Below are 20143 nucleotides of genomic sequence, written 5' to 3'. Positions count from 1 at the left end.
CACTTTAGTTTTCTGGGTGTTTAGTGAAAGGCCCATTTTGCAAGGACCTTCCTCAACTGCCTCTTCTCAGTGGCTAAGGAACTCCTTCTAGAGTTGCAATGTGGTTTTCACCCATTGAAAGGTACCACAGACATTCTTCACTGCATGGAAAATTTAAGAAAAGTGCAAGGAACAGCACCAACCACTGTACGTTTTTTCGATCTCACTAAAGCCATCAATGGCTGCTAAATTTGCTGATGACACAAAGACAAGCAGGAAAGTAAGTTGTGAGGAGGACATAAGGAGACTACAAAGGGATATTGATAGATAGGTTAAGTGAATGGGAAAAGATCTGGCAAATGGAGTATAACATGGCAAAATGTGAAATTGTCCATTTTAGCAGGAAGAATAAAAAAGCATATTATCTAAATGGCGAGAGATTGCAGAGCTCCGAGATGCAGAGGGATCCGGGTGTCCTAGTGCGTGAATTGCAAAAGGTTACTATGCAGGTACAGTAAGTAATTAGGAAAGCTAATAGAATGTTAAGGTTTATTGCGAAGGGAATTGAATACAAAAGTAGGGAGGTTATGCTCGAGTTATACAGGGCATTGGCAAGACTACATTGGGGGTACTTTGTACAGTATTGGTCTCCTTATTTAAGAAAAGATGTAAAAGTGTTGGAAGCAGTTTAGAGAAGCTTTACTAGACTGATACCTGGAATAGCAAGGTGGTGGTTTGGGTGGGGGGGGGGGGCCGTGTCTTATGAGGAAAGGTTGGAAAGTCTAAGTTTGAAAGATCCTGAGAGGTCTTGACAGGGTGGATGTGGAAAGGATGTTTCCTTTTGTAGGAGAATCCAGAATTGGGGTCTCTGTTTAAAAATAATGGGATGCCCATTTAAGGCAGAGATGAGTAGAAATTCTCTCTCAGCAGGTAGTGAGTCTTTGGAACACTTCCTCAAAAGGCAGTGGAAGCGGAGTCTTTGAATATTTTTAAGGCAGAGCTAGATAGATTCTTGATAAGCAAGGGGTGACAGGCTATCTGGGATAGGCAGGAATGTGGAGTTGAGGTTACAATTAGATCAGTCGTGATCTTATTGAATGGTGGAGCAGGCTTGAGGGGCCAAGTGGCCTATTCCTGCTCCTAATTTGTATGTTCAACTCTGTCAACCACAAAGACTTAAGAGTATCCTCCTCAAATTTGGCTGTCCTCAGAAATTTGTCTCCATCCTCCACAGTGACAAGCATGCCATGATCCTCACCAACAGAACAAACTGTATCTCAGTGAAAACTAGAGTCAAACAAAACTGTCATAGTACCATCCCTCTTCTCCATTTTCCTCATTGCAATATTACATCTCATCTCCAGCAAATTACTCACAAGCATGGAGATAATCTACAGAACAGATGAGAAAATGCTCAACTTTCACTGCCTTCAATCCAAAACCAATCTAACCTCACTCAGAGCTTCAGTATGCAGATGACGTTTATGTGTGCACTCACTCAGAAACTGAGATCCAGGTCACTGTCAACTCATTTTGCGAAGCACACGAGAAAATATACTGCAACCAAAGATGCATAGTTGAAAATTAATATTTTGGAACTCAAAAACCACAAATTCAAATATTAGAAATAAAGTGGGTAGACTGAAACATTTCCATGAGTGTTCAAGTTATATATTTTGTTCTGCTCATCACCATGTCTAAATAATTCACAACAGAAAAACTTTAACCACAACCAGAGAAAAGCTCTTTTAGCCTGCTCTAATATGCCTTTACTGTAATATTAGAAAAAGATCAACTACAGCACCACTGTAATTCCTTCCCCACATGAATTCCTACAGCAGCCATCCTAGCAACCTCTAAGCAAAATTGGCAATTAGGTACTGAATCATGAGCTGTGAGTGTACTCAATAGGAGTACAGTCAGGCTACTCAAAACCATTTCATGAAAAAACCTTACATCCTGCATTATCAGAAGAGTTTTATTCCATTTGTCTCCATAAAATTTTAATCAAGATCCTGGGAAGAGAAAAAAATAGCAAACAGCAAATATTTTGAAATATTCCAAGATGCAAGAAGGCAATTATTAACTAGGCAGACTACTAATCAACTTTCAAGTAAGTGGGATTAACTACCCAGCTTGAATGTTTCATAACTTATTTCTCAGCTTTTCCATCACATTTGATCCTTTGTGGCCTGTTACAACTGGTGCCTCCTAGTTCCATTCAATGTTCAAAGGTCTGGCAAATGCTGCATTGCAATCTACATGTCATGCGCATTGCTGTTTGTCAAATAAAAAGTGCAACTTCAAAACATTGAAGTTGTAACAAAGACCATTGATCTACAATACTGTATCAACATTTCTTCATATTATGGCATTTTAAACTCCATCTAAAATTGATTTTTCTGAATAACCTGTTTTACTTTCTTTTAGTCGTTTACCTCAAATAATTTCAGAATTACTCCAATGAGGTGAAACTGACCTGTTCAATTTTTGAAAGTGTGACTTCGATCAAAATGCTGAACTTTTTCACAGCAGCCAAGCCTTTCAGTAAGCCAATAATCCACTTGTCTATGTTTCTGGCTAATGGCCATGAAAGCCAATCAACCATACTGCAATTTAAAAAAGTGAGGAATTGCTATCAGGTTAAAAATGACAAACATCTGAAAACAGGATTGTCTCTCAAAAAATCCATCTTTATAATCTAAAGTAGCGTTACATAAAAAGATATTTTTAAACATCCTTTTCACTTACGCCTAGGAAATAGTGCACACTAAAAGCAAAAAGGTGAAATAAACCCATTTATAAATAATTTAATGTACACTTGGAAAGTCTATCATTGTGAAAAAAATACAATTAGATGTCTACAGTAAGCGTCATGATGAAGCAACAGTCCATAGTAACCCAAGGATAGACGGGAGTTAATGTTGAATGGTCTATTTTAAAGTAAAAGAAAGTTGTGACCTTTCTGAATAACACTGCTGCAATTAATATCAAGGCTAATACTACAAATTGAGAATAGCAGAAAATGAAGTAATCAGGAATTAAAGATGTTTAGGGGACAGTAAACTTTAATTTTAAAAACCTCAACATTGCATGGGGAAGGGAAAATTGAGAGGGGTAAAGAATTCTACTTTTGAGGTCCTTGTAAAGAATGCAGCTACAATTATGGGACAGTGCAATAAGTCTTTAATTTAACAGAGATGTAGGAAGGATGAAGAACATTTGAAGGCCAGAAAGAACAAGAGGGGAAAACACAGATACAGTGGCCATTGTACGAATAAAAGAGGTAACACTGTTAAAGAGAGGGGTAATAGTGTTAGCAAGAAAAAATTGAGGGGGGATGATGCTCTATCACCGGTAGAGAGTGGAGTTGAGAACAAACTAAATAGCTGCAATTATAGCTTTGATGGGAGGTTTATATAATGGTAACCTCTGAACTATATCATTTCAGACCTTGTCAAGGACTCTAGAGCAAACAAGCACAAATGAAAATGTTTATCAGCACAATTCTAAAGCTGTCTACCACAGGAAACATTACCAGTGAATTGCCATGCTGAGAACCATACTGACAGTCATGAATTAGGCCAGAACATTTAACATTCAATAACTTTAATAAGAGTTATTTACAAAGCATCAATGGAATCAGGTGTTAAGCATGAATGGTAAGAGATCATTTTTTGGAATAGAGTGAAAACCGGAAAATTTATTGCATGAAGGACACTCAAATTGAAGGTTTGATTCTTTCAATGGAGTGATTCAGGATTTAGCATGAACACGTTTAAGGCATTGCTACTGTGGGAGAAAAAAAGTAGGATTTGTCAATAGGGCAAGATGAAATAAAAGGTGATGAGGTTCAATGCAGCATGAACCAATCTAGTTCACCGATATCATTTAGAGATGGAAATCTTCCACCTTTTCAGTTCTGGCCTATATGCATCCCCAGCTTAAGCGCTACCTCTGAAATGGCCTAACAAGCCACTCAGTTGTACCAAACGTCTACAGAAAAGACAAGAATAAAACTAGACAGAGGACCTGCCATAGACTTAGCACCAGAAACAACCACAGCATACCCTGCCCAGTGGACTCTGCAAAGTCATCCTTAAGATAGCTCATGCTAAAATTGGGAGCTGTCCAACCGACTGATCAAGTAACACCAACCAAATCATACCTTATGCTTGGTGAACACCCTCGACTCCATTACCATTCTGCGTTATTTTGTGTCCCATCCCTCCTTCAATACCTCACAAACAGGGCGTTCGTTATACACAAGCATAAGCGGGCTGTTTAACCGCATTACAGCAGACCTTGGACCTATCATAAAGGAAAATGGTTATGGTTGTTGGAGGCCAATCATCCCAGCCCCAGGACATTGCTGTAGGAGTTCCTCAGGGTAGGGTCATAGGTCCAACCATCTTCAGCTGCTTCAACGACCTTCCATCCATCATAAGAGAAGTGGGCATGTTCAGTGCCATTCACAACCCCTCAAATGCTAAAGCAGCCTGTGTCCACATGCAGCAAGGCCTAGACAACATTAAGGCTTGGACTTATAAATGACAAGTAACATTCATGCCACACAAATGCCAGGCAACTACCATCTCCAACAAATTGCTTCTGTCTACCATCTACAAGGCACAAGTCAGCAGTGTGATGGAACACTCTACACTTGCCTGGATGAGTGCAGCTCCAACAACACTCAAGAAGCTCGACACCATTCAGGACAAAGCAGTCCTCTTGATCAGCACCCCATCCACCGTCTGAAACATGAACTGCCTCCACAACCAGCACAGGTTGGCAGCAGTGTGTGCCATATACAAGATGCACTGCAGTGACTCACCAAGCCTCTTTCAATAGCACCTTCCAAACTGGTGACCTCTACCATCTAAAAGACAAGGGCAGCGGATGCGGAACTATATCGGCATTCTTTCAATGTCAATGGGTCAAAAACCTGTAATTTCCTAACAGCACTGTGGATGTTCCTGCACCAGATAGATTGCAGCAGTTCAAGAAGGTGGCTCATCACCATCTTCTAAAGAGCAATTAGGGCTGGTCAACAAATGTTGGCCTTGTCAGTGATGCTCGCGCCCGATGGAAGGATAATGAAGTATATTAAAACTTCATAGACCTGTTGAGCTGAACGGTCTGTTTCTGAGCTGCAAAACACTATGTAATTGGTATTTATTGAAAGATTTGTGCCAAGAGAAACTAAAGAAAGATGTGAGTTCAGGGCTAGGGCACAAGGGAATTTTAAAGGAAGTTTGGCCTAGTGAGCTAGTGGAAAGAGGGACATGGCAGAGGAAACTAATCAGATGGTCGCTATATTAGCGACAGAGAAGCCCATAAGCTCCTCACACTTGTGCTGGAAGCAAAATGGAGGAGACAATGGAGAGAGCTTTAAGTGGACAGTTTGCAATAGAGGAAAGAGTCAGGGATTACCTTTGCATTCCAGGATGTTGCATTATTAGTTTGTTATTAATCATAGCAGATTGTATATAGATGTTATTTTAATAATGTCAACAAATCTCTGTACCCAACTTAGCTTTAGATGCCTCGGGTAAGTATGAATTAAGTGGTACCTCAGTCAGTATTGTAGTGTGATCAGTGACAACCTTTGACCTGAAAGCAATAACAGTAAGGAAAATTTGTAATTACTTTAAATTATTTTGGGGATCTGTAATTGTTTCTAAAAATGATTGAAAAGGACTTTGAATGGTTTGCATCAATTGTAAATGAATCACTTGTAATTTTTTTGGATAATAAAAAATACTAGTCCAGGTGACCTAGTGACCCTTGACCTACAGCAGTACAAACAGGAAGCAAGTTATGATCCAGAAGCTGTGTGGCTAGACACATGGGAGAGCTGAAGGGGAAGACGACTAGCACATAGATAGAGACACAAACAGAGAAACACAGAATTTGTATGAGAAGCCAGCAAAGCTCTCTACAAAAAGGGTCAGTTTTCTGTTTGACAGTAAAAAGAAAAATAAGATTACAGAAACTCTTGGGGAAGGTAATGTATGGCAAGCTAAAAGGGACTGAATTGTAAAAGCAATGCTGATAGCTCAGGCAAGTGAAAGAGCTGAGAGCTTATATCAGAGGACCAGATAGTAAACCAGGTATTGTTCATTGGTTGGTTGAAAAGGAACTATGGAAAGGTACGCCATCAGGACTGACGTGAACCAAGTGAGAGGGGATTCGTAAGCATGAGCCTTGTTGGAGTTAACTGTATCCGGGGACCTCAGGTGGAATATGGCTGCCAGTAAACACAGTTTGAGGGCCAAATCAATTGAGCGGGAAAATGAGATATCTTATATACTGGAGGCAGAGTTAGAGAACTTTGGAACTGCACATGGTGTCACGTGTGCGGGGAGTGATACAGGTCCTTGTGGATGCGCAAGACGTATCTTTGTTTTATTGACCAATAGTGAAATCGTCCTTGAGTGAAGTACCATTTATCTGTTAATTCATGTTTAATTAACACTAATCAGAACCAACGTAAAAGTTACAAAGTGAAATTTTGTTGGTAATTTCTTCATTTGGGAGGTCATTCAGTAAATTTGGTCATTTTGACTTACTATTTCTCTTTGAGGATCAAATAGATCTTACTGTTTATAGAGTTTCTTTGGTCATTAATTCAGCTCTTGGATTGGGTTACATGGAGCACTTTTAATCAGCTTAATTTAAGCATCATCCATGAAGGCTTAAATACCAACAATAAATATATAACAAATTATATGGAGGAGGAAAGGAAACAGATTTATTCTATAAGTACAGATTGATTATTGGAAATTTGATGCAATTCTTCCTACATATCATGTGTTCAGCATTAATGTTTCCTACAACTGGGAGTGAGAGACTGAGTGAGGAGGTGCACAAATTGGGTGACATAGGACTTAAAGTTCAGAACCAGAGAACAGATGATCCAATGAACCTGGTAGAAATAAACCTCGCTCAGAATAATATTTAAATAGAATGAAGGAATGAACAGTATTTCTTCACCAAGCTCAGAGATTAGAATCTTAAAAAAAAGCCAAAAATGTCAGCTCCTTTTTTAGGAAAGTAACAACTGTACAATTGGGAAAGAAGGGTAGTACAGGAAGATTCACAAAGATTTTTAAAATTCAAATATAAACTCCAGTCCTACATTTCCAAATATTGAATAACTAAATACTGGGGCTGACGTCCATTCTGTTAGCACTTTTTTTTTATTCGTTCATGGGATGTGAGCTTTGCTGGCAGAGCCTGCATTAATTGCACATCCCTAGGTGCCCTTGAGAAGGTGGTGGTGAGCTGCCTTCTTGAAGCGCTGCAGTCCACATGGTGTTGGTACACCCACAGTGCTGTTAGGAAGGGAGTTCCAGGATTTTGACTCAGCAACAGTGATGGAACAACAATACATTTCCAAGTCAGAATGGTGAGTGACTTGGAGGGGACTTCCAAGTTGGTGGTACTCCATCTATCTGCTGCCCTTGTCCTTTTAGATGGTAGCGGTCATGAGTTTGGAAGGTGCTGTCAAAGGAGCCTTGGGGAATTCCTGCAGTGCATCTTGTAGATGGTACACACTGCTATTAGTGCACATTGGTGGTGGAGGGAGTGAATGTTTGTGGATGTGGGCTTCTTTGTCTGGGACAATGTCAAGCTTCTGAGTGTTGTGGGAGCTGCGCTCATCCAGGCAAGTGGATGAGTCCATCACACTCCTGACTTGTGCCTTGTAGATGACGGACAGGCTTTGGGGAGTCAGGACGTGAGTTACTCATCGCATGATTCTTAGCCTCTGACCTGTTCTTGGAGCTACAGTATTTATATGGATAGTCCAGTTCAGTTTCTGGTCAAGGGTAACCCCCGGATGTTCATGGTGGGGGATTCAGTGATGGTAATGCCATTGAATATCAGGGGGTGATGATTGGGTTCTCTCTTGTTGGAGATGGTCATTGCCCGACACTTGTATGGGGCAAATGTTACTTGCCACTTGTCAGCCCAAGCTTGGATAATGTCCAGGTCTTGCTGCATTTGGACATGGATTGCCTCAGTATATGAGGAGTCACGAATGGTGCTGAACATTGTGCATTCATCAGAAACATCCTCACTTCTGACTTTATGATGGAAGGAAGGTCATTGATGAAGCAGCTGAAGATGTTCAGCCAAGGATACTACCCCTAAGGAACTCCTGCAGTGATGTCCTGGAGCTGAGATGTCTGACCTCCAATAACCACACCATCTTCCTTTGTGCTAGGTATGACTCCAACCAGCAGAGAGCTTTCTCCCCAATTCCCATTGACTTCAGTTTTGCTTGGGGTCCTTGATGCCACACTTGGTCAAATGCTGCCTTCATGCCAAGGGCAGTCACTTTCATCTCACCTCAGGAGTTCAACTCCTTTGTCCATGTCTGAAGCAATGAGGTCAGGAGTGGAGTGATCCTGGCGGAACCCAAAATTGGCATCAATGAGCAGGTATTGCTAAGCAAGTGCTGCTTGGTAGCACTGTTAATGACCCCTTCCATTACTTTACTGATGATCGAGAGTAGACTGATGGGGCAGTATTGGCTGGGTTGGATTTGTCATGCTTTGTGTACAGGACATACCTGGGCAATTTTCCACATAGCCAGGTAGATGCCAGTGTTGCAGCTGTACCAGAACAGCTTGGCCACAGGTGCGGCACGTTCTGGAGCACAGGTCTTCAGTACTATTGCCGAAATATTGTCAGGGTCCATAGCCTTTGCAATATCCAGTGCCTTCAACCGTTTCTCGATATTACGTGAAGTGAATCAAATTTGCTGAAGATTGGCATCTGTGATGCCGAGGACCTCCGGAGGAGGTGGAGAAGGATCATCCACTCAGCACTTCTGGCTGAAGATTGTAGCAAATGCTTCAGCCTTATCGTTTGTGCTGATTTGCTGGGCTCCCCCATCATTGTGGATGGGGATATTTGTGGAGCCTCCTCCTCCAGTGAGTTGTTTAATTGTCCACCACCATTCACGACTGGATGTGGCAGGACTGCAGATTAAATCTGATCCATTGGTTGTGGGATTGCTTAGCTCTGTCTATCACTTGCTGCTTATGCTGTTTGGTATGCAAGTAGTCCTGTGTTGTAGCTTCACTAGGTTGACATCTCATTTTTAGGTATGCCTGGTGCTGCTCCTGGCATGCCCTCCTGCACTCTTCATTGACCCAGGGTTGAACACCTGGCTTGATGGTAACGGTAGAGTTGGGGATATGCCGGGCCATGAGGTTACAGATTGTGTTTGAGTACAATTCTGCTGCTGCTGATGGTCCACAACACCTCACCAATGCCAAGTCTGGAGTTGCTAGATCTGTTCGAAATCTATCCCATTTAGCACAGTGGTAGTGCCACACAACACGATGGTGAGTATCCTCAACGTGAAGGCAGGACTTCGTCTCCAAAACGTCTGTGCGGTGGTCACTCCTACCGATACTGTCATGGTCAGATGCATCTGCAGCAGGCAGGTTGGTGAGGATGAGGTCAAGTATATTTTTCCCTCTTGTTGGTTCCCTCACCACCTGTCGCAGACCCAGTCTAGCAGCTATGTAATTTAGGACACAGACAGCTCGGTCAGCAGTGGTGCTACCAAGCCATTCCTCGTGATGGACATTGAAGCCAACAGTACATTCTGCGTCCTTGCCACCCTCAGTGCTTCCTCCAAGTGGTGTTCAACATGGAGGAGCACTGATTCATTAGCTGAGGGAGGGTGGTATGTGTTAATATGGCAATCATCTTGTTAAACTCTTTCGAGTTATCAACAGTCACAACAGGTGATGGGCATTACTTATGCCATCTAAATAGAATAAAAAGGTACAGCTGGAATACTTTGGGTGGAAGCTACCAGGAAGTTAGTAGTACTGAGGAGTTGTCTTGGAAATAAACCAGCTTTAACCAAGAGACCAGCCTGGATTAATTCTTCCACCACAACCTCTTATTGTGATTAACAGTATGTGGTAATCAGCATGTTTGACCTGATGCCATGAGACTTCATGAGGTCTGGAGTCGATGTTGAGGACAACTCCCTCCCGACTGTATACAACTCTGCTGCCACCTCAGCTGAGTTGGTCCTGCTGGTGGTGGTTACTGCTAAAATAGGATTCCATGAGAATGACAAGATCTGTTGCTCTCCTGATTTTGGTACTAGCCCCCAGATGTTACTAAGGAGGACTATGATGGGTCAACAGGAGCTGAGATTGCCATCGTCGTTTCCGGTACCTTGGTCAATGCCGGGTGGTCCATCCGGTTTCATTCCTTTTTTTGTGACTTTGGAGTGGTTTGATACAACTGAGTGGCTTGCTAGGCCATCTCGGAGGGCATTTAAGAGTCAACCACATTGCTGCGGTCTGGAGTCACATGGCAAGGATGACAGATTTCCTTCCCTAAAAGATATTAGTGAACCAGATGGGTTTTTACAACAACAGAGAATGGTTTCATGGTCATCATTAGACTGAATTTCAGATTTTTTTTCTTGAATTCAAATTCCACCATCTGCCATGGTGGGATTAGAACCTGGGTCTCTGGATTACTTGTCTCGTGACAATACCGCTACACGAATTATAGCTGTACAATTGCTGCTTTTCATAAAGTAAAACACTTTTAATCATTTAGCCTCTCACTGCGAGTTCCCAGCTGAAAGGACAGACCAGCAATTTGATCCCAATAATGAATAAACCAAGAGATTCACAAGTTGCCCCAGTAACTCATTTCATCACCTACATTCCCCATCTCCTTTCTCCCCAGATTCCTCATTTCCACATTTCTTATTCTACTTCATTCTTCAATTTCTATTCAACATCCTGGCCACGGGACAAGTACTATTCTTCCAGGCCTCGCTGGGATAGCTCCTTTCCAAGTGTGTGGCAATGTGTCTGTTGTGCGTAAATAGTAAAGAAAAAGATTGCTCTTTGTTCAGTATTTCTTCTTGTGGGGTGGTGGGAGCTATGAACTTATGGGAGCAGTCCTGTATCCTGCCAGTCGAGGTTCAACATTTGATGCTGCAACATAATTTTCTTTCTCTTCATTGTTTTTAAATTCATCTGAACTATCCAAAAAAAACCTTACTTGGTCAAAGCAGTCATCAGCTCTTTATCTGTAATGGAATCATCATTGGTCAAGTTTCGAATAACCCCATCCATGAGTTCCAAGGGAACATACTGGACAACAGTGGCCAATGCATTTGATGGCCCCTCAGATCCTTCTGTAAAAGATTCACAAATAAAAGTTCTTTCAAAAAGTGGTTCTAATAAAGCTCTAACTATGACTCCAATTAAGGAGTGTTTAATGAAAACTCTATCTGTTTACTTTAAGGGTTTGCAATTGTCATCCATTATAAAGCATATATTTTGCTAAAGCACAGTTCAGGAGACTCCTCTGAATTGCTTTAAGACATGACACCATAAAACATTCAAATCTTCAAACCTGTATTGCGCATCCACATTTAGTCTGGTTTACACCTTAGTCCATGCTGTGACAGTCAAAACTACAGGCACTCATACGATTCTCAGGACAGAATTATTACAGACGAAACTGAGAAGGTGGTTACCAATGAAATATAATTTTTGCCCCCATCATACTGAAAGGCGTAGGGGGAAAGCAAAATAAATGTTCAGTTCTAAGTTTGGGTTATATGGTTGAGCACACGTTATTTATATAAATATAAAATAGGACATACATACATTTCTCTACCCACACCTAAAAAGGGATATATATATATAAAAATTCTTAACACTGTGTACATCCAAATGTTTCCAATTGTTCATAAAATGGCCCCACTTTTTCAAAGCACTTTAAATCTCAGCTATCCCATATCATACCAATGCAGCAGCTCTAATTTTCTTACAATAATTCTCTTCCCAATTAACTAAGTGCAGGATCTACTTACCTAGATGACATTAACTTGAGCTAGATTTGTTTTCTAGCTAATTACATGTCTGGATGTCATTAGAACAAATGTTTTGCAATGCTAGGTTATTGCAATAGAATAAACTTCTTTATATACAGACTTACAAAACCTAACAAATTACTAGCTGGTATTAGCTTCAGGATTTATCATCAGTCTCAAGAAGGGTAAAGTGCAGCGCTTCCACAAGTTGTCCATTATCCTAACACCTGCAATAAGTTCTATTTTCACCCACCTGAATTTTTAGGAGGTATATTTGGTACAGTAATGAAATCCATGCAATCTGTCCTACTAATTAGGCATATTTTGCACTCCACAACTCCAGACTAATTTGAAGAATTCTTTGGGGGTCTTAGCAGTAATATGAAATAAAGTTACCGAAGTATCTATAATGTTCCCACGGTTATGGTATTCCCCTAAACATTTCTCTAATCAATACTTAATTTTTTAAAACATTTTTAAAATCCCAGTCAAATCTATAACAGAGATGCAAAATTAGTTATACCATAATCAGCAATACAAGACTGATTATCTTTCAATGTACTGTTCCAGAAGAATTTTAACAGGCAGTCAAAACATCCTGAGTTAGGAGTCACGCTGCTGACAGTCAAAATTCCTTTCAAGGATCATCATGAGCCAGAACTAATCAACCTGATGTCAAAAAGATGCAAGGATTTTTGAACTAACTACAATGGCTGAAGGGATGATCAGATATCATCTGGTTTGTTTTCACTGATGCAAGTCCAATGGAATAACAAATGCCCTTTCCATTGTCTATTACTATTATGGACCAACAACCATGTCTATTGAAAAGCTAAACAGTCGCAGTTTGTTTTACTTCTGCTAATTACATGTCCTATTATTGTTCATGTGTAGTTCAGGATCTCAGATCATCAGATTGACTTCCTTATCATAAACAGCTCCTGATTTTGAAAGCTCCTGCTGCAGTCTAAACACTAGGCAGGAACTTGAATTTAAAAAATTACCAATATTGCAAATTTATTTAAACAATTCATTGTATTACTTGAATATAATACCTACTTCACATATACTGAAATATTCAAGGGCCTCAAATAAACAGGAATATTATTTAACTGTTAACTTACAAAACTAGACTGAAGTGCAAATAACTGTCCTTTCCTCACCAAAACCTCATTCTCAAGTTACATAAGCCACAAAATATTTTTGTTCTACCTTCCATAGTAGATTTTCATAACACCTGCTGATATTTGCATTACTGGATAGTTTGTGCTTTACCGACAAGTTGTAAGTTTTGAGATTTTTTTTGTCAAGTCTCCACAAACTCATTTATGTATCGCCAAATATAAAGTCCGACACGAACTGGTGCAATTGGGCAGCATTTTAGAATGTAATTTCTTAAATTTTGTTGAAAACACTCCTTGATATATTTAACAGGGGCAATATGATGCAGTTTGATTAACTACAGCTTAAAATGGGTTTTTCACAAAAAAAGCATTTGCCCCATTCATCACCTGACTGTAACTAGATTTGAAATAACTGAAAATGACCATAAAATTATTCAGAAACATTTGTTTGTTATACTGGTATATGGTAGTCAGTTTTAGCAAATTAAAATACTATATTCAAAAACTTTGAAATACATGCCCATTAGTATCTCGGCACCCAAAAGGATGAGTTAAATTTTAGGATTTTCCATGAAGGCCCGCAAATAGGCAAAATTAGCAGAAATGACCACTGATGATTAATTTGATCTAGGGCATGGTTAGTTTGTGGTCAGGTCCGGCTTCTAGCACGAAAGGTTGCTCAAAACTTAATTTGCACTGAACATAATTTGCATTTGAAATTCCATAGTCTTTTGCATTGGTTTGGTCAATTTTGGACAAATTGCACTAAAAAGCACAACCTAGCAGAAACTTCAGGCCAATCCCCCTCTTTTATCTCTTATCCCCTTAAACGTAGTTAATTATGTAAGGCGTGAGTCTCCAATGACCAGCAGCTTTAACAGGTGCATGGTCTTTCCTGACTGACAGACTCCTGCTGCAATGCCCAAACTGAATGTCAAATCACCTCCAATATTTCCTTCTAGCCAACAACAAACTTTAGTCACTCTCTGTAACATAGCAAACCTCATCTTAAATAACATAATTAAGTCAAAGTTCTGCTTTTAGGCCTTAAACTATATACACAATGTTTTATTTAAATTAAGTAAATGGAATATCAAAAATATTTGAACCAATCACAAATTTTTCAAAATACGGATATTCAATATTTCAGAAATGTAGCGCAGCATTTGATGTTGGACAACAAACTTAAATGGATATCGAGTCCTGATCATAAATTGCAATATATATTTCAAACAGAGGCCAATTTCTTATGATGAAAAACACACCAGAGATAACCATCTAACTCAACCACCTTTGCAGCATGTAGGAAAGCAATGGTCACACCATATGGTCTAGTCCAACATTGCCTACATCATCTGAACAAGGCAGGGGCATCAACGTGCCAAAACAATGGGAAAAAAAGGTTAACAAGAAACCATCTCTACCATATAAATAGGCAAATTCTTTTCAGCTGCTAATTATGTAAAGCATTACATTTTTCAAAAAAATACAAATTTGTCACCATGTCCATCCTTGATCAACTTGATCACATGACCAAGTCCTCATCAACAAACTTTGACTTCCAAAAAAGCAAGCACAAATTAGCCTTGGCAGTTTGCCAAAATAAAGCTAGTTATTTCTGGTCAGCCATTCAACTCCAGGAATTTTACATCTGAGTGTGAATGTGGAGGGGGTGGCAATAAAGGGGAAATAAGAGAATGTCAAGGTTTTTGGCTTGCTGCACTGGCAAGTTTGAATGGGTGGTCACTTCTACTGACCTCAAAAATGTTGTTCAGGGTTAACTAACTTCCACAATATAAAAGCAAAATATTGCAGATGCTGGAAATCTGAAATAAAAACAAAAAATACTGGAAAACTTTGCAGGTCGGGCAGCATCTCTGGAGAGATGAACAGAGTTAACTTTTCAAGTCCGTATGACTCTTCTTCAGAGCTAACTAACTTCTATGTTTATTGGCAGATTCCTGCTGCAGTTTCAGTGGACACTGGCCAGAAATTGAGAGGGGGTGGAAATTGATGCTTGAAGGCACAGTGTACTATCTTGTAAGCATAACAGTTACAACATCCAAACAAAACCAATCACGAAAGTCACCAGACAAGCAGGTAAAGATTATCTGAATTGCATGGAGGACGAGTTGGAGGCTTTACTGGAAAAAAAAGTCAGAAAAAAAAAAGACAGATTTTGTTTGGAGAAAATGGCAAGTGGACAAAACCCTCAATACATATAACCCTAACCATCCAACATCCAACCATCATGGAGCATATTGGTGAGAGGCAGGAGGGCCTGTTGTAGGAGGTCAATCACTGCATTACCAATTAACTATGCTCACCATCAGAAAGTTCCATTAGCTAAGAAGGCCTAATCTGAATTATGAGAGAAATTAGCAAGTAAATTCTTATAATCCTTGTGCCCATGCAATTCTTGAATTGAAGTTTAGTTTTAATGCCACATAGGCATGTAGTTAAAATATTTAATGGAGGAGCTTTCCTTTCATTATGGGGTCCTTCAAAGTGATTCTGTATCACATTATTTTTCACATTTTTGGCAGTTGGGCTACATTAATCACCTTTTCTGGCATCTCTTCTTAATATTGCTGATAGCTATACCCCTTGTCACTGCAAAATAAAGGTGCATTCAGCACACCACAACTAATGTGGACAGCCTGAAGAGAAGTACTGAAAAACTCCTTCTAACCACTTCAGGTTTGTGAAGTATCATTTCAGAGTCCCTAATGTTCTCAATTAAGACTTTATTTGAAGAATAGGTTTTGCTAGATCTCTGCTGAAGGTCAACTACAACAGAAGAGAGATTCCCTGGTTCTCTACTGACCTGCCAGATGTGCAGTCAGGACCCTTAAAGATGCGGTTGTGAATATCTAGTTCATAATTCATGTTTTAGAATATAACTTTTTGTTTTAGAGATTAAAAGTTTTAACTGTAGAAGAATGAGGGCATCTGATTGAAAAACTTATTAACAACCCTGAAGTAAATGCAATTCAAGCTGGAGTTAATTGCATTTAAAAGTCATCTTACGTTTATCTTCAAGGTCAGAGTTAGAAGTGTAAATACTGAATAATGGATGACCAATTTCTGGACCTCTCAGTAGAGCCAAGGTGTCTAGTGTCATCTCCATAGAAGCTAAAATCTAGCAATAATGGGAAAGAGGGCAGTAAAATTCCATTAAAGGCATAAATTATTTAGATGGATTACAAAATCAAAAAAGGTAAATAATTTGTTTCTGCATTTCTGTTTGAGACCATCCCAAAGCATGCCACATGGTCATAGCAATGGGCTGTAGTGGTAGAAGGTTGTTCTGCTTAATTTAGCTCAGTGTTTGCTCAGAAAGCAGGCAGTTGCAGTTTTGCTTTGGTGTAGACTGCATCTCACTGGATTGAGAGCACCAACAGATGATTGTTAGTCAGGCCTGCACTAATTTTACCATTCACTGGGCGGAATGCGGGTGGGGCTCAAGCTAAATTTGGATTTTGTGGCAGAAAAAGAAACTGGAAGATTTACCTAGTTTGCAGCTAGAGGAAGAAATCTACAGTGGTTCTCTCAGAACTCGGTGGCAGAAAGCAGTCAGCAGAGTTAGCTTGGAAGTGGTGAGAAGGCAGTTAAGTGTCTGCCAGCGATCAGAACAAGCAGCAGAGGCATCCACGGTCATGAGGTATTAAATAAAAGTTGGGAGGGTTGTTTAGACAAAAGGCTAATGGAAGAATCCCCATGAAATATTACCTCGGAGAATAGATGGAATACCAAAGAGAATTAAAGTGAATTCCAGAGGGCTGTGGCATTCCTTGTGGGCTGGTCTCCAAAGAAGATTGTTGTAATGAATAATGTGTAATGTATAATGTATCTGGGTGAGAGTAAAAAGTAGAACTGAGTTGATAACACTATAGTTTATAACTACTTATGCTAAATTAATAACGCTTGCTTTGCTTAATTATTTATATATACAATAAAGTTTGTTTCTGTATAAAAACATGAAACCTTGTGGTGTAGTTCTGTCAGTGTTCAGATTTTTCTTTAAAGGTTAACGGTCTCCAACTGGATTATAACACTGTTAGCACATTCAACTGCTTTTAAAAGCAGTTTAAGGAGTCATGGAAGCTGCCATAGTAACAGGTAGTGAGATGCATAATTTAGTGCTGGTGGTCATATAAACATACAAATTAAGAGGAGTGCTGCTTTGGGCTGCATTAGAGCACTTTAGTTGGAGTTTGGTGAGAGAGTTACTTTTAAGGGTTAATTTCTATCTAAAGTCTAATCTTTTAGATTAGCAACTAAAAGTTTCTCTTTGGGTTGGAAGGTGGTGAATTTTTGTTCAGCTTTAAAACATGGGTTATAAAGGCTCTGCTTGCAGCTGCAGCTAGTAAATTGTTTAAGCCAGTTAACTAGGTTTTCAGAAGCTAGATTCAGACAGCATAAAAGCAAGCCATCTACAGTGCTGTTTTTGTCTGCACTGAGTGCTGCTTTGGGCTGCATTATAATGCTTCAGTTGGAGTTTGAGGGAAGGATGTGATCCTTTCATTTTCTACCTTTCCTCAGTAAGAAGAGCAATGGCCTTGGTAATAGGACCTAGTAAGTATTTCTTCTATCCTTAATATACTCTAAACCAGAGGAAGTAAAAGTAAAGGGAGTAATTTAAGGGTAAGACATGGCAGGGCAGCTCAGCTAAGTGGAATGTTTCCCCTGTGCGATGTGGGAAGTCAGTGACACTTCCAGGCTCCAGGGAAACCATGTGTGCAGGAAGGTATCTCCAGCTGCAGCTATTCGAAATCTGTGTTTTGGAGCTGAAGCTGCGCCTGGAGTCACTGTGATGCATCCGGAAGGATAAGATATTCATGGATAGCATGTACAGTGAGGTGGTCACACTGCAGGTAAAGAGTGCACAGGCAGAAAGAGAATGGGTAACTGCCAGACAGAGTAAAAGCACTAGGCAGATAATGCAGGAGTCCCCTGGGTCCATCTCCCCCTCTTGGATACTGCTGGGGGAGGTGGTTTCTCAGGGGAATGCAGCAAGAGCCAAGTCCATGGCACCACAAGTGGCTCAACTGCATGGGGTTGGGGGAAGAGAGAGCGGGGGAGAAGAGAGAGCGGGGGAGAAGAGAGAGCGGGGGAGAAGAGAGAGCGGGGGAGAAGAGAGAGCGGGGGAGAAGAGAGAGCGGGGGAGAAGAGAGAGCGGGGGAGAAGAGAGAGCGGGGGAGAAGAGAGAGCGGGGGAGAAGAGAGAGCGGGGGAGAAGAGAGAGCGGGGGAGAAGAGAGAGCGGGGGAGAAGAGAGAGCGGGGGAGAAGAGAGAGCGGGGGAGAAGAGAGAGCGGGGGAGAAGAGAGAGCGGGGGAGAAGAGAGAGCGGGGGAGAAGAGAGAGCGGGGGAGAAGAGAGAGCGGGGGAGAAGAGAGAGCGGGGGAGAAGAGAGAGCGGGGGAGAAGAGAGAGCGGGGGAGAAGAGAGAGCGGGGGAGAAGAGAGAGCGGGGGAGAAGAGAGAGCGGGGGAGAAGAGAGAGCGGGGGAGAAGAGAGAGCGGGGGAGAAGAGAGAGCGGGGGAGAAGAGAGAGCGGGGGAGAAGAGAGAGCGGGGGAGAAGAGAGAGCGGGGGAGAAGAGAGAGCGGGGGAGAAGAGAGAGCGGGGGAGAAGAGAGAGCGGGGGAGAAGAGAGAGCGGGGGAGAAGAGAGAGCGGGGGAGAAGAGAGAGCGGGGGAGAAGAGAGAGCGGGGGAGAAGAGAGAGCGGGGGAGAAGAGAGAGCGGGGGAGAAGAGAGAGCGGGGGAGAAGAGAGAGCGGGGGAGAAGAGAGAGCGGGGGAGAAGAGAGAGCGGGGGAGAAGAGAGAGCGGGGGAGAAGAGAGAGCGGGGGAGAAGAGAGAGCGGGGGAGAAGAGAGAGCGGGGGAGAAGAGAGAGAGCGGGGGAGAAGAGAGAGAGAAAGAGGAGGAGAGAGAGAAGGGAGAAAAGAGAAGTGGGAGGGCAATAGTGATAGGGGATTCTATTGTAAGGGAAACAGATGGATATTTCTGCAGCCACAGGCTTGATACCAGGATGATATGTTGTCTCCCTGGTGCCAGGGTCAAGGTGAGCGGCTGCAGGACATCCTGAAGGCTAAGGGTGAACAGCCAGAGGTTGTGGTCCATATCGGTACCAATGACATAGGTAAAAAGAGGGATGAGGTCCTGAAAGCAAAATATAGGGAGATAGGAAATAAATTAAGAGGACCTCAAAAGGCAGTAATCTCAGGATTACCCCCAGTGCCACATGCTAGCGAGATCAGGAATAGGGGAATAGACCAGATGAATGCATGGCTGAAGAGATGGTGTACGAGGAACAGATTTAGACTCCTGAGGCATTGGGACCAATTCTAGGGAAGATGGGGCCTGTACAAGCAGGACGGGTTGCACCCCAGCAGGACCGGGACCAATATCCTCGCAGGGACATTCGCTGGTACTGTGGGGGAGGGTTTAAACTAGAATGGCAGGGGGTGGGAACCTGAGCGGGGAGACACGAGAGGGAAACAAAGGTAGAAATGAAAGGCAGAAAAGCAGAAAGCAAAAGCAGAAGGAGGAAACAAGGGCTGAAAGTAAATAGAGCCATAGTACAAAAATAAGGCACAAAAATGTTAAAAAGACAAGTCTAAAGGCACTGTATCTGAATGCATGGAGCATTTGCAATAAAGGTAGACAAACTAACATCGCAAATCAATGTAAACAGGTATGATATGATTGTCATTATGGAGATATGGCTGCAGCGTGACCAAGGATGGGATCTGAATATCCAAGGGTACTCAATATTTAGGACAGACAGGCAAAAAGGAAAAGGAGCTGGCATGGCATTGTTAGTCAAGGATGAAATCAGTGCGATAGTGGAGAGAGAATATTGGCTCAGAAAATCTAGTTGTAGAATCAGTCTGGGTGGAGTTAAGAAGCAACAAGGGGCGGAAAACATTAATGGAAGTTGTCTATAGGCCTCCAAACAGTAGTGATAAGGTAGGGGATGAAATTAAATAGGAAATTAGAGATGCATGTAACAAGGGTGCTACAGTAATCATGGCTGACTTTAATCTACATACAGACTGAGCAAACCAAATTAGCAATAGTACTGTGGCAGATGAATTCCTGGAGTGTGTATGAGCTGGTTTTTTTAGACCAGTATGTCCAGGAACCAACTAGGGAACTGGTT

At 41.4% G+C, this 20143-nt stretch overlaps 1 protein-coding gene across 1 annotated transcript in view; it reads right to left on the bottom strand.

The window, feature by feature from the left end:
- LOC144682859 (ubiquitin carboxyl-terminal hydrolase 35-like) overlaps nucleotides 1-20143 on the bottom strand; it is a 102541-nt gene that overhangs the window by 59688 nt on the left and 22710 nt on the right. The window contains exons 4-5 of the mRNA XM_078545670.1: nucleotides 11038-11173; nucleotides 2459-2588 (exon numbers count right to left, since the gene is read on the bottom strand). Coding sequence (XP_078401796.1) covers nucleotides 2459-2588; nucleotides 11038-11173 — 266 coding nt within the window. The remainder of the gene's footprint in view (nucleotides 1-2458; nucleotides 2589-11037; nucleotides 11174-20143) is intronic.

This window comes from Cetorhinus maximus, chromosome 7 (genome assembly GCF_964194155.1).
Source record: "Cetorhinus maximus chromosome 7, sCetMax3.hap1.1, whole genome shotgun sequence".
In the NCBI taxonomy this organism is placed as follows: Eukaryota; Metazoa; Chordata; class Chondrichthyes; order Lamniformes; family Cetorhinidae; genus Cetorhinus; species Cetorhinus maximus.
Note: the sequence above shows the minus strand (reverse complement) of the source record. Positions and strands in the feature narration are given on the sequence as shown.